The sequence below is a fragment of the Rhinoderma darwinii genome, chromosome 8, assembly GCF_050947455.1.
Source record: "Rhinoderma darwinii isolate aRhiDar2 chromosome 8, aRhiDar2.hap1, whole genome shotgun sequence".
NCBI classification, from domain to species: domain Eukaryota; kingdom Metazoa; phylum Chordata; class Amphibia; order Anura; family Rhinodermatidae; genus Rhinoderma; species Rhinoderma darwinii.
The window spans coordinates 93155580-93171357 of NC_134694.1; the positions used below are offsets into that span (position 1 = coordinate 93155580).

Below are 15778 nucleotides of genomic sequence, written 5' to 3' on the forward strand. Positions count from 1 at the left end.
TAGATAGATAGATAGATAGATAGATAGATAGATAGATAGATAGATAGATAGATAGATAGATAGATAGATAGATAGATAGATAGATAGATATAGATCTAGTGATGGGTATATAGCTGTTATCCTCACTGATGTCACAACAAGTCCTATCGGAGAGGGTGTGACCAGGGGTTGGTTGACGACTGGTCTGGCTGAGGCTGTCCTGGTGTGGTCCAGCAGAAGGCGGACCTCCAGTTCCCTCTATTTCTAGAAGGAGGAGGCGTATCTAAGGAGGTTATTTCCAGCTCATTTCCAGCCCCGGCTGTCTGATCTGACGTCGGTAAGCTCCAGTTAGAGCATTGCTTACTACAACAGGCAGCTTTTTTTGTGTTTCAATGTCTAAACCAGAGCATCTCTGCTAGTTCCATTCAGTTGAGAGGGAAAGAAAAAGAAAGGGACAAGGTAAGATGCAGCATTCAGACACCTGACAGAAAGCCATCTCCTTCCCGGTGCTTGACACATGACATTAACCCATTGTGTGCTAGTCAAGCAGACCATCCATAATATATCTTTGTCTTCTCACATAGCATCAGTAACTCCTCCACGTTCCATTCTCCATCATTATGGATGTTGGCTTTTGTTCGCATTGGTGTCTATTCTTGGTACGGCTTTAAGTGGTGATGGCATGCAATAGGGGGTGGGGGCTGTTAGAAAAATGTAAGGTAAAACACATCTCTTTGTCTGTGTTCTTGCATGGTGGGGACAGTAGTTGGATCCTCAAGCGACAATCATTCACCGTATCTCTTTTTCTTTGCTCCTTTTAGTCATTGGGTGATAGAAGATACCCATTTGAAGATATTTTTGGGGGGAACCAGGAGGATAGACTAACGTATTCATCAGAATCCTTCCTGAGAAGAAAATTAATCACATTTGGGAATTTTTACAAGCAAACTGGGATCTATGAGTGGAAAGGTGATCAAACCGAAGGAGGATAAAGATGCTTCTAAGGGTAAGCAGCTTCTAACGAACTTAATTGGGAAGAGTCATTTGAGCGGGTGGTGACCTTTTATCTACCTTTAACCCTTCACGGTGACCATGCCTTCATGACATGGAAGGCAAAACAAACACACATTGCATTGTATTGTATGTGCTACATGCCTATAGGAACAAGTGTCAGCACCATGCAGGGGAAGGGGTCATGTTGCAGATGTCCCTTGTGTTTAGAAGTTGAATGCACTCTCTGCCGTCCAAGCAAGCGCAGGGATGATCTATGACAGTTCTTGCATTTAAAGGGCCACTAAACATAAAGTCAGCAGCTTATAAAAGTGCAGCTTGTAAAACGTATCGTTCACACATGTGTATGTAAATGTTCATGAAGGATCTCAGCTCTGGAGGTATGTGACATAAAGTAGTGATCATGGGGCGGACATATTTTTGGACTACCTATCAGTATTCTCATTGATGACCACAATAATCAACCTATGGATGACATGGCTGCTTCCAGGGAACAATAGCCTGTAGAATGTAGACTTTCGTTTTAATGTCCCTTTATGAATTTTACTTTGTGCGCTGCTTTGTCACATGTTGTAGTCTTCCTATGATAATGCATAGAGGGGCACATGGTGTGAGCCCCCAGCTTGATATATCACGTAACGCCCGGTGACGAGAAGCAATCAGCTGGTCTTCTATAGGATCAATAATGCTAATCTTCCAGTGTCACATATCTGTCTCTATAGAGAGAGGCTGTGATTTCTGCAAGAATTGGATGTTTGGTATGATGTGCTTCCCCCTATTACCAAGCAATCGACTGGCTGCGCTGCTGGATGTAAACTGGGTGACAATTGCCATGGAGACAAGGAGGGCAGGAGGGGGTGGGGACGGAGAGGTATATTACACTGCAACTGCATTCGTTTCATTTGCATCCTGAACACCAGCAGCAGCAGCAGCAGCAGCGATGCAGATTCACGTGTTCAGCTGTGAGATAAAGTCCATCCAAGTTCATGACTGAAGTGAGCAAAACATTCACAAAAAGAAACATAAAGCAATGCTGAGCTCAATGGAGAACACTGATATATTCATTATTATTATTGTTATTATTATTATCATTATTATTATTATTATTTGTAGTATTATTATTATTATTATTATTATTATTATTTGTACTATTATTATTATTATTATACTTTATCATTTATAAACTTTTCTAAAAGGACAACAAGCATTATACAACTGCTTTATTTATTTGCTAAATCTAACTATCTATCTTCTATCTATTTTTATCTATCTATAGTAGTACAATAGCAGATGCTTAAAAACACAATGATAAACTGTCCGTCCGTCCGTCCGTCCATCTATCTAATCTCTCTCTATATATATCTCAAACGGTACAATAGCAAATTTTATATAAAAATACAATTACAAATTATCTAAATATCTATGTGTACATCTATACAACTGTTTTATAAAACCGCTATATACTTTACACTTGTGGAACAATTGTACTTTTGCCTCATGCATTTTTTTTTCTTTTTGTAAAAGTTGGCATCCGATTCAGAAGAGAAATATACAGATACACATTTTTAATTCTCCTAAGATGTGATTTTGTGTGCGTTGTAATTGTGTTGTGTGGACCAAGACTAAATGTCACATAATAACTATTAGGGACTGTTTACACCTGCGTCATAGGCTCCGTTAGAGGCATCGTCACAGATTTTGCATTCGGCGTTATTATTTCTGGCAAAATTACGGAACCCATGGCAAAGACCCAACGGAACCGATTATAGTCAATGGATTCCGTTCTCGTTGTTCTGCTCCTGTGATGTCGCAGAACAACGGAACCTGGAACAGAGATGTGAAGGAGCCCTTAAATAGCGTAGTCTCAGGAAGAAACTACACAACTGTCAGCCAAGTAAACTCATGTAAAAATATATTTCAAAGATAAAATTCCAGGCACTAAATCCTAAGGCTTTGGATTTATATTTATGGATATTATATTCATCAATAAAAGTAGAAGTTGGGTTCTTGCTGCATATAGTGTGTAAAAGCCTTTGCTGCAGTACACTAGGATTTTATGGATACACTGCAATCTCCATAGGCTACATACAAATCCTAAATTCCACTTGAGGCATTGATACTGTAATAAAAACTGGATGTGTTGGTCTTATACGGAAGACTTAGTAATCATGTTTTTCCTGAATTCTTGGTGAATACAGTATCAACTGATGCAATAAACTATGGCAATTGATAAAAAAAAGAAGTATAAATGATAGAAAACAGTATCCATATCAGCATTAATTTAAAGATTTCACCTACTTGACATAACATTAGAGGATATGGACCCTGTATGTAAATGTGTGAAGCGTCCATATAGTAATATTTTAAAACTGAACCCACCAAATGTTATTAAATGTCATTGTGCAGTGTGTGGGCTGTTACGCAATGGGCTACTGCCAAGAGAGGGTTCAGATACAGGAAAACATTGGGGATTTTACTTGTGCGATAGATTTTCCATACAGTTTCTCTTTCGCCGCTTCTTATGCATGCTTTTATGTGCTTGTGACCTATGAGTCATGTAAACAGTGGGGCAGATCTATCTATGGTTTTACTAGGACTGGGTTCATAGTCCCACTACATCTATTCACAGTCCCTGTTGAAAAATTATGTTGCAAAAAAGCATTATCTATCTATCTATCTATCTATCTATCTATCTATCTATCTATCTATCTATCTATCTATCTATCTATCTATCTATCTATCTATCTATCTATCTATCTATCTATCTATCTATACATGTGCAAGTACGCTTGTGACTGCAAAACAATACAGTACACAAGAAAATGGCGACAGCACACTGCGAACACCAATGGCACCTAAGCACTATTAATAAATAAATATGCATTACTGCTGAATCTACTTACAATAGTGAGGTTGTTAGTGCACATTTTCATCAAATTGTGTGAGCCCACCTGCCATGACAAGGCATTCTCTATAAGGTGGGTCCATACGCTGCACGTACACCCAGGACTGGTACTAAGCCTACATATACTTGGGGATGGTGGGAACCTGCATTAAACGAATTAAAACCACCCAGGGCAAAATGGGAGTAGATCTATCTATCTCTATCTATCTATTTTCATATTACATGGACATATTTAATATAAACCATGTATGTTGGAAATAAATCATGTTCAGGAACAGTATAGTGAATGTGACACTAAAGCTATTCATCATGGTACATGCTTAGTTGAAAAGCATAGTATAGGACACATCCATACATTTTGTATCTAAGTCAACTAGTGTAATTTAATAATGCATTGAAAATAAGACGTGCAGAATGCTACAATCCTAAATACTAAAATACTAGAATATGAGCTAAGGCTTTGTTCAAATTTGCATGCTGGTTTTCCGTTGTTCTGCTTCGTCATAAGAGCAGAATAAGGAAAACCCAGAAAAGCCGGATTCGTTGCATGATAGACTCCAACGGCATCCCGACAGAACCCATTGACTTTAATGGGCTCTGGCAGGTTTCTATCATGGTGTTCGTTGTTTGCACTAGTTTGTCTGGTATTTCTCATTGGATCTGCGACAGAGGCTTCTAACGGAGCCTCCTACACAGATGTAGATAGAGCCTAATGTTTAAAAGCACGATATAAAGAATATAAGGTAAGGTACTATGGAAAACAACATATGGGTTTAATATAATATGTGCACTTGAATTCTAATTAAAAGAAATAAATATATATATATATATATATATATATATATATATATATATATAGATATATATATATATATATGTATGTGTATATATACACACACGTTACATAGTACGGTTGAAAAAAGACATATGTCCATGTCTTTTTTCAACTGTAACCAAGGGATGGGAAAAGGGGAAGGGATGAATTTCTACACATTGACATAGCTGGTGATATTTTGTTGTTCTAGGAAATTATCTAAGACCTCATGCACACGACCGTAGTGGTGTGCACGGCCGGTATTTTGCGGCTCAGACAGCCCCGGAGTGTAACCCGTGGGCCACCCGCAAATCGCAGGCCGTGCATTCATTTTTTATGAGCGTGGACCACAAAATATGGCCGTAATAAGACATGTCCTATCTTTTTGCGGTCCAGACTTCTGGGCAATGCACGGACCGTGGAAACCACGATCGTGTGCATGAGCCCATTGAAATGAATGGGCCGCAATTCACCCGCAGATTTGCGAGTGAATTGCGGCCGCAAAAATACGTTCGTGTGCATGGGGCCTAAGACTTTTTTAAAGCCATCTACTGTTCCTGCTGTGACCAGCTCCTGCGGTCGGCTATTCCACAGATTCGCAGTTCTCATCGTAAAGAAGGATTGTCTCCTCTGCCCTTGTCTTTTGAGGGGGTTTTAATGGAACAGGTTTTCACTATATTTCTTGTATGGACCATTCATATATTTATATAAGTTAATCATGTCCCCCCTTAGTCGTCTCTTTTCAAGGCTAAATAGGTTTAATTATTTTAATCTTTCCTCATAACTTAGATTCTCCTTATTAGTTTAGTTGCTCTTCTTTGTATTTTTTCCAACTCCAGGGCATCCTTTCAATAAACTGAATCCCAGAACCTAACTGCATATTCTAGATGAGGCCTCACTAATGCTTTGTAAAGTGGTAATATTATATCCCTGTTCCGCGAGTCCATGCCTCTTTTAATACACGACAATATCTTTCTGGCCTTTGAAGCAGCTGATTGACATTGCATGCTGTTATTTAGTTTATGATCTTCAAGTACACCCAGATCCTTCTCAACAAGTGACTCTCCCAGTATAGCTCCCCCTAGGACATATGATGCATGCAGATTGTTGGTACCCAGATCCATAACTTTGCATTTATCTACATTAAACCTCATTTTCCAAGTGGACGCCCATATGCTCAGTGCGTCCAAATCAGCTTGCAATTTACGAACATCTTCTATAGACTGTACAATACTACATAGCTTGGTGTCATCTGCAAAAATAGAAATAGTGCTATAAATTCCATCCTCTATATTATTAATAAATAAGTTGAATAATAGTGGTCCCAGCACTGAACCCTAGGGTACACCACTTATAACCGGGGACCATTCAGAGTAGGAATCATTGACCACAACTCTCTGGATACGGTCCTTGAGCCAATTCTCAATCCAATTACAAACTATATTTTCTAAACCTATATCCTTAATTTACCCATTCGACATCTATGTGGGACAGTGTCAAATGCCTTTGCAAAGTCCAAAAACACTATATCCACAGCGGCCCCTCTGTCAAGGCTTCTGGTCACCTCTTCATAAAAACAAATCAGGTTGGTTTGACAACTTCTGTCCTTAGTAAAACCGTGCTGACTGTCACTTGTAATACAATTTTTTTGGTCACATCCTCCTGTATATAGTCCCTCAATAGCCCCTCAAACATTTTTCCCATGATTCGTCTATAATTACCCGGAGAAGACCTAGAGCCATTTTTGAAAATAGGCACCACATTTGCCCTGCACCAGTCACTTGGCACTATACCAGTCACTAGAGAATCCCTCAATATAATGAAGAGTGGGACAGAAATAACTGAACTAAGCTCTTTAAGAATTCTAGGGTGTAACCCATCTGGTCCCGGGGCCTTGTGCACATTTATTTTATTTAATTTAGCTTGGACCATATCTACATTCATCCAATTCAGTATATCAGCTGATATAGTAACAGCACCGGCAGCGGCTACATCAGCTGCTCCTTCTTCTGTTGTATATACAGAGCGGAAGAACCCATTTAGTAACTCTGCCTTCTCTTGATCCCCTGTGACCAACTCCCCATTACTACTATTTGGGGATCCTACATGTTCATTCATTTACATACTTGAAGATTTTTTGGGGATTTGTTTTACTATCCTTGGCGACTTGTCTTTCATTTTGTATTTTTTCAGATTTTATTACCATTTTACAGATTTTATTAAGCTCTTTATAATTTACAAAGGCTACAGCTGTACCCTCAGATGTGTATTTTTCAAATGCCCTTTTTTTTTGTCATGTATTGCCCTTTTTACAAAAGGTGTAAGCCATGTGGGGTTTAATTTTAGTAGTTTATACTTGTTACCTATAGGAATAAATTTTGGACTATAATAATACAAAGTAGATTTTAAGATCTCCCATTTATCATTTGTCCCATTATTTGACATTAGTTCTTCCCAGTCTATATCCTGAATTGCAGCCCTCATCTTTGGGAAGTTGGCCGTCTTAAAATTAAGTGTTTTTGCCCTCCCAGCCTGTGTTTATTTTTTACAGTATAGGTAAAATGTAACTATATTGTGATCACTTTTACCGAGATTTTCACGAACATTGACATTCCCAACAAGCTCTGTATTATTAGAAATGATCAGATCCAACAGAGCTTCGCCTCTAGTCGGGTCTTCAAAAAATTGGGCCATAAAATTTTCCTGCAACAGGTTGAGAACATTTCTGTCCTTCGCAGTTGTTGCCGAACCATGACCCCAATTAAGATCTGGGTAATTAAAATCTCCCATTATCACTACAGTACCAGCCTGTGCAGTCCGCTCCATCTGTTTATATACTGATGAAACAAAATATGTAAATAAAAATAAGAAAATAACATATCTATAAAAGTAACTTTACAAGTTTTAATGCAGAAATGGACTGCGCATCTCAATGTCACTTTCGCTTTAGTGCACCGTAAAGTAGGAGTTTTGTTTTTATGTTGCCTATGGGGGTCTTGTGCTGCATTTTGTGTCAATTATATGATGCCATTTAAGCTGCGGTGTTTGGTTTATGTGATAATGTTATGCTTCTGCAAAAAAGTGTATTTGGTTTATTTATCTAAGGCAGCGGTAATTAGTCTGGATATTAATAGTATTGTATGTGTAATTATATATCAGCAATAAGAAAACATAATTACATCTTTCAATAGTTGTTAACATTAACCAGGTATGATAAATAACATTAAACGACAGCTGTACTTGTCATTCATTATGATAAACCAACCCTGTGCTACTTGTTTTATATCTATAGGTTACCAACGGTAAATGCAGAATTTCTAAAGAGTTGTTTCCAAATGTGTTGATGCCCACAACAGAGACAACAAAATTGTTCCCTTTCACCCCTCTACCCCAATTCATCACACATATTTCCATAGGATGGATCAATTGTTAGTGTTAGTATTCTTGCAATATTCCTGGAAGGTCTAAAGTGGCTTAGCAGCTAATACTTCGTATTTCACGTGGTCTAGGGTAATGAAGGGTTTTGTATGACCCCCCCCCCCCACTAAGTTTCCTTATGGTAACACAATGATATCAGTCCATCAGGTATCAATCTAAAGTTACATAAATATTAGAAGACAACCTTATATGGAAATAAAATTGCACAAAAAAAAACCCAACTATTTTGGACCAGCTTTGGCAGAGCCGCCATCCGGGCAGTACAGGACGCAATTGGGTCAGGATCCCTGACACATAGTGTCTGCCTGCCTATAATTTACGCCAATTTCTGGCATAAATTATAGTAAATGTATCTGCCTGTTGGTGGCTACACCCCCTTCTATTAAGCCCCACCCATATTTTTAAACCCAGGACACTGGCATAAAGCTTATTATAAATCCCCCATGAGGATTTCACTCTTCATACCAAGCAGAGATAATTTTACAGTCAACAGCTACAATTAATTTACGTAAAGTTGAGTAACTTTCTAAATACTTTCCATTATTTAGCTTGTACTGATCCTTAGTTCCAGCCTGTGTTATATTCCAGAGCTGCATACACATTGCTGGCTTCAGAGCACAAATCTCTTAAAATCTCTGTTCATATATTTTTCTGATGATCTTCTTTCTGGGAAGCATAGTTGTACACCAGGCTCTGTACACTTATCTAATGTACGATTATTGCTTTATATTAGAGGATTAAAGCTAATCTGTTAAGTATGTATCTATCAACAATCTTAACTGTTTCCAATGACAACCAGCAGAATTGTGAGTGCAGCTCTGAATTATATATAATACAAGCTGTAATTTAGAGACCCTGTCAGGGCCCGCTGGGAGTTGTAGTTCTGTCAAAGCTGGAGAGTTACAAGTTGAAGACCATGGCTTTTTATATTGTTATACAAACTCATTATAACATACTGTCGCTATAGAGAGAGCTGTGTCTAGACAGTAAGCAGCAATAAGAAAAGTTTGACAGTCAGTGTATCGAATTGGGGAGTAGTTCATCGTTTTCATGTTCGCTGGCATAGCTATAGCTTGTGCGGGTAGGAAGAGTAATTAGTTTAATTGCATTATAATTAAGAGAATGTGATGCAGACTTTTCACTACGCTCTTACATCTTGAATCCCTTTGATGATAAAGGACATAATACAATTTACAAAATCTTGAATAGGTCCTGGGAGTATACTGTACATTATGCTTGTTTGAAGTGTCAATGAGAAAGTACGACAGGTGCAACCACTAAAATCACCGAACTTCTTGTTGTGGCTGGATCTGAATGACTGAGTTAAGATGTCAAAGAAGCATTTTCCATCTTTTTGAAAGGCATTAGTAATGCATTATAGGCATATCAGGCTCTAAATTAGCGTATGTCAAATAGAGCCCATTGATACGTTGTTCTTTATAATACATTGTTATCGAGTGTTTTATTCTGGTCATTTCACGCATCACTGTACATCACTTTCAGCAGTAATATTGGAAGTTAATAATTCATCAAAATAGGTCCAGAAGTAATATGAGCAGTTTGTAATATTCTTCACATCAGGGGTCTCTTCTAAATGTTTTATAAACATATCAGTTATTTGAAATATTTTTGCACAATATATGTGAAAACCATGAAAAATGGAAGACTCTTTGAAGAATACTACCTGGTAATATCTTTCGGTAAAGAATTACCCCAAGTCTTGTTGTCTTTAAGTGTTTGTCTGCTCTAGAAAACACATTTTAAATACCTCATTACTGAACTATAAGTTAATAGGGGAGGGGAGTCCTCCGTTCATTGTCCTAATCTATTAGCCGGAATGCCTTTCCCGCAACATCTGCCGGCGGGGAACTGTCCGGAGGCCCTCATCACATTAGATCGTTGACCGATTCCACCAAAATCTGTGGGTTTGAATGACTTTTTTATCCAATGTGTATGGCCCGCTTTGAGTGCCTTTACTTGTTTAGAGTTCTGTCTAATTTCTACCCAATTAGAACAATGTTGATCTAAATTGAGGTGTATTAATGGACAACTGATTAGATTGAAATCTGTTTCATCTGTCAGAAAACGGATCTGATGTACTTAAAAAATGTGTACATTTTTCCTTACAGTTCTCATTTTTACTGTAATAATAGCGTGTAAACAGCATTTAAAAGAGATCTTAAAGAGGTTGTCCGGACGTTTTTTTATTGATGGCCTATCCTTAGGACACGCCACCAATATCAGCTCTGTGGGGGATCGTCGCGCGGCCTCTTCAGTGTTTGCCGGAAACAGAATGGAGCTCAGTCTATTCACTTGATTGGGACCAAAACTGCAATCCCAGGCACAGTTGCTGTGTATGGCGCTGTGCCTGTAGAAATCAGCTGAGTCGGACCCCCACCGATGTGATATTGATGGCCTATCCTAAGGATCAGACATTTTTATTGATGACCTGACAACTTCATTATAAGGAATAGGAACTTTTATTTTAATAGGATCAAAACAGATGAGGAAGATGATACTTAGTTCTACCCTAATAATATATCTTTGTGTATACAACCAACTCAGGCCGATCTTACAGATATTGGCATTAGACTGTTTGGTCAGAAATATGATTGTGTAAATCCAGCTTTAGTTGTAGCTTTTTCTGCGCTCTTTTTTTCTGAAAGCAGCAGGAAATCGTTACCTTTACAGCTCTTCATGTCATGGTTTGTCTTCACACTGAGCTTCCCTAGAAACATAAAGAACAGCTGAATAAAATGTTCAGACAAACTGTATGTGTAGACTGAAGTCATATGTTACATCTTATCATCTGCACCCTCTTCTTGCAAATCTACAGACAGTAGAAAAGGGAGCAGATGGAAGATAGTAACACATGACTACAACATCAGACTACACAGTGTTTGTTTGTAGTCTGTAACCGTGGATACACCTCATGTCTGCAAGGTTGCTTGAGACACAAAATGGTAGGATATTTTTTATGAAGACTGTTTGCAAAGTTGCTTCATTTTTATTTTTGTAGATGCAATGGCGCAATGAAAAGAGGTTGCAAATGTGCAGACAACCTTATTACTCTATTACATCTGACAAACTAATATTTAGCGATACACTTTCAGAATAATTTGCATTATTAACATTTTATTCGGGATAAATTGACAAGGGATCATGTTTATGTTGCTAATCTGCTGCTGGCTACTATTTCATATACAGTAGCACATTGCAAAATTGGCCAATGTCTCCAAGGTATAGCAAATCGAATTGCAAAAGTTTTCCTTTCACGCTTTATTTTTTTGCTTTTTTTCCAACCACATCTTATCCTCCATTTGCTTCTGTCAGCCCCTTTAGGTCAGAAGTCACTCAGAGATTAACCCTTTGCCATGCTGGTGCCTGCACTGTCTAAAGATGGAACATTTCTGAAGGAATTTGCTATTAAATAAATGTCATAGTGCCAGCAGCTTATAAAAATATAAAAAAATGTTGATCATATTCAGAAGGAGTGGCATAAAAAAGTGGGCAAAAAAAAAAATTTGGTTAACCCCTTAAGGACCAGGTCTATTTCGGCCTTAAGAACCAAGAATTATTTTTTGTTTTTTTCCTCCCCGTCTTCAAAGAGTCAAAGCTTTTTTATTCTTATGTCAATATAGCCTTTTGATGGCTTGTTTTTTGCAGGACGAGTTTTATCTTTTAATAACCCTTTGTTAGGCCCCTGGTTGCCGTGGCAACCAGTGGGCAGTCGGTGTTTGCCTTAGCGGGCCGCCTATCGGTGTCAGAGGGAGCCCCCTCCCTCTGTCAAACAACATGGTCGCTATTGACCGTGGCATTTAAGGTGTTAAACGGCCAGGATTGGAGGTTTCTCCAATCCTAGCAGTTGCAGTGGGAGCCCGGTTGTCAGTCATAGCGCTTGTCGGAATGCGCTAATGGTTGCATTCTGTGCCGTGCATGTACGTGTTTCTGCGCCAAGGAGTTAATATTGCTCAAAAGACAAATTTAAGTGAAAGCCTTGAACATCTTATAGTCACATTACAGAAAATTCCTTCTTGTGTGTAGTAATATGGGCACCCCTTTATATACTGTATAACATATATTGTTCTATGCAACAAGTTACATTGAGTAAGTTAAAGCTAATATTTGTTGCCTGCAAGGGCATACATACCACAGAGGCAGCCCATGCGGCTGATATGGGAACACTCGGAGAGGGGTCTCATTTCAGGTTGGTCTCATTCATGTTTTAATGGGTGATGAGAACCTCCACAGGAATATGGTCCCCAAAGGTGGTTTAAGTGGAAAATGTACTTGAGTCATGAAAATGGTATGGGAGAACCAGAGCCTTCTGTCACGGGTCATAAGGAGTGTGATAATGTCAAGTAGAACGTGAAAGGAACCCACATTTCGTCTTTGCTATGTGGCCCATGGTCCTTTATGTATGCCACTGGCTGACTGAATGTTATTCTGATGAAATGAGCAGTAAGGCGGAAGATCATGTAAAGCCCTAAATCTGTTATCCTGCCTAGTGCCAAATAATGGATATTGTGTTTATAGACTATAATGCAGAGGAGTAGACTGAAGATCTTGTGCTCCAGGACATATGCCCTACCTGGAGTCACCACTCAACAATTTAGCATTCTGGCATGTTGCTGTTGGCCGCTGTAGTTGCTCTTATGTACCAATGACTCCAGGGATCTCATTGCTTACTGAAACCAGGGCACCTGGGGCAGCACCATATGGTTAGCAGGGAAGGAACCATATCAATGTAAATTAGATCATATAACAGGGACTTTGATAATAATTGTAACACATATCTGATTTTACTCACGCATTTTGACCCTTCTCTTTAATACCGACCGTGGCTTAATACCACCTGTTGTAGTTGCATGTGGCTCTTGAGCTAAAAAATAGACCTCTAACATATAGCTACACTGCTGAAATTAAACTGCACAATTAATAGCCTATTCTAGTTATTGGCTATATAGTAAAAATATTTCCAAAATGTTCTAGCCCTATACTCTAGCAGTATTATATGCTTTGTTATACAGAAGAAGAAAATTGAAATGTTATCATTTAGTGTTCCATCTTTGTGGATTGTGCATTCTGATAACTGGGTTAAAATAATTTACCTTCAGTTCTTTGAAAAAAACACTTATAAAACATTGATAACACATTGTGCTTAATTGCAAACTCATAGTCGTAACAGCGGACAAATTCAGCACTGCTACATTTTACTGATCCAGCTTTGCTACAGCAGACAAATTCAGCACTACTGCATCAGGCAATGTTAGCTCTGCTGCATCCATAATTCTTCCTATAGCCATTTTGCAGTTAGCAGACAATAGTATTTTAATCTGAATTATAGGCTTGAATTTATTTTTGGAGAAAGTACAGTAAAGTGATTTTGCTGTGTGACCAGCATTATTATATAAATAAGTAAACAGCTCATTTTCTCTGCACGCACAAAATAATTTGAAATCCATGTTCATATTAGATTCAAGGGGACAAACACCGGCAAGGCTGTAGCAGAGCCAAATTCAGTAAGAAAAATACTTAACAATTAAATGTCCCCTTAAATGTGCAGCTCAGCATAGACCCCTGTCAAGGTTTCTATTTTTATCTTCCTGGAGGAGATGCAGACATTGACAAGAACGTGTAATGCCTATTTCTGAATCTTGAAGGAATCGAGGACCATCTGTTTAGTCAACAATCTGAAAATGCACATTCAGAAACAAATAGGTGCTCCAAAGCCTCAGGTCTGGAATTTCAATATATTTACAGAGCTAAACAAATTAGATGTAATTGGTCTTCTAGATACACACATTGACATTGGGATCTGATTAGATGCACACATAGCAGAAAACTGTCATAACCTTGTCCTCATATTCTACATGAGCTCTGTGGCAATAAAAATATTCTTCTGAAAATAGCAAAATATTTAATTTCATTAAAACTATCCAGATAAAACTATCCAGACGTATCCAAATTCATAGAAGACTGGTAACATTTTACAAAAGTAATGATGACCTCAAAAGACAATGTAATAAATAGTTACAATTGATGATGTAGAATTGGCTGCTTGTGTAACTGATGGCTAAATTAAAGGAACACTCCAGGGTAAGCTGATACGCTGTGTTATGTCTACACCGCGTTCCAAATTATTATGCAAATGTTATTTTTCGCTGATTTTCCTAAATTGTCGATGAAAATGACAGTCAGTATTAATCTTCAAGCCATCAACCGTTGGAGTATAATGCAAATTTTATTGAACAAATCTCCTAATGATAACAGATTTTTTTTTAGAAGTAAAAAACTCAAAATGCACTGTTTCAAATTATTATGCACAACAGAGATCAAAACATTTTAAAGGTTGTAAAGAGAACTAAAATGGTAATTTGTTGAATTTGCAGCATCAGGAGGTCATATTTACAGAAATCAAAAGCTCTTTCAATCAAAAAAAAACTTAACAGGCCAAGTTACATGTTAACATAGGACCCCTTCTTTGATATCACCTTCACCATTCTTGTATCCATTGAATTTGTGAGTATTTGGACAGTTTCTGCTTGAATATCTTTGCAGGATGTCAGAATAACCTCCCAGAACTTCTGTTTTGATGTGAACTGCCTCCCACCCTCATAGATATTTTGCTTGAAGATGCTCCAAATGTTCTCAGTAGGGTTGAGGTCATGGGAACATGGGGGCCACACCATGAGTTTCTCTCCTTTTATGCCCATAGCAGCCAATGACACAAAGGTATTCTTTGCAGCATGAGATGGTGCATTGTCATGCATGAAGATAATTTTGCTACGGAAGGCACGGTTCTTCTTTTTGTACCACGGAAGAAAGTGGTCAGTCATAAACTCTACATACTTTGCAGAGGTCATTTTCACACTGTCAGGGACCCTAAAGGGGCCTACCAGCTCTCTCCCCATGATTCCAGCCCAAAACATGACTCCGCCACCTTCTTGCTGACGTCGCAACCTTGTTGGGACATGGTGGCCATTCACCAACCATCCACTACTCCATCCATCTGGAACATCCAGGGTTGCACTGCACTCATCAGGAAACAACACAGTTTGAAAATTAGTCTTCATGTATTTCTGAGCCCACTGCCAACGTTTCTGCTTGTGAGCCTTGTTTAGGGGTGGCCGAATAATAGCTTTATGCATACTTGCAAACCTCTGGAGGATCCTACACCTTGAGGTTTGCGGGACTCCAGAGGCACCAGCGGCTTCAAATACCTGTTTGCTGCTTTGCAATGGCATTTTAGCAGCTGCTCTCCTAATCCTATTAATTTGTCTGGCAGAAACCTTCCTCATTATGCCTTTATCTGAACGGACCCATCTGTGCTCTGAATCAGCCACAAATCTTTTCACAGTACGATGATCACGCTTAAGTTTTCTTGAAATATCCAATGTTTTCATACCTTGGCCAAGGTATTGCACTATTTCACGCTTTTCGGCAGCAGAGAAATCCTTTTTCTTTCCCATATTGCTTGAAACTGTGGCCTGCTTAATAATGTGGAACGTCCTTCTTAAGTAGTTTTCCTTTGATTGGGCACACCTGGCAAACTAATTATCACAGGTGTCTGAGATTGATTACAATTATCCAAAGAGCACTAAGACACAATACCATCCATGAGTTTAATT

General features: G+C 38.5%; 1 protein-coding gene across 4 annotated transcripts in view; it reads left to right on the top strand.

Moving 5' to 3' along the window:
• Positions 1-257: 257 nt before the first annotated feature.
• Positions 258-15778, top strand: part of FGF13 (fibroblast growth factor 13) — a 312175-nt gene continuing 296654 nt past the window's right edge. For 2 of the 4 annotated variants that reach the window (XM_075835901.1, XM_075835904.1), the window contains exons 1-2: positions 258-438; positions 801-985. In XM_075835901.1, coding sequence (XP_075692016.1) covers positions 974-985 — 12 coding nt within the window. In that variant the 5' untranslated portion in view covers positions 258-438; positions 801-973. The remainder of the gene's footprint in view (positions 439-800; positions 986-15778) is intronic. The other 2 variants (XM_075835902.1, XM_075835906.1) reach the window with 2 other exon arrangements.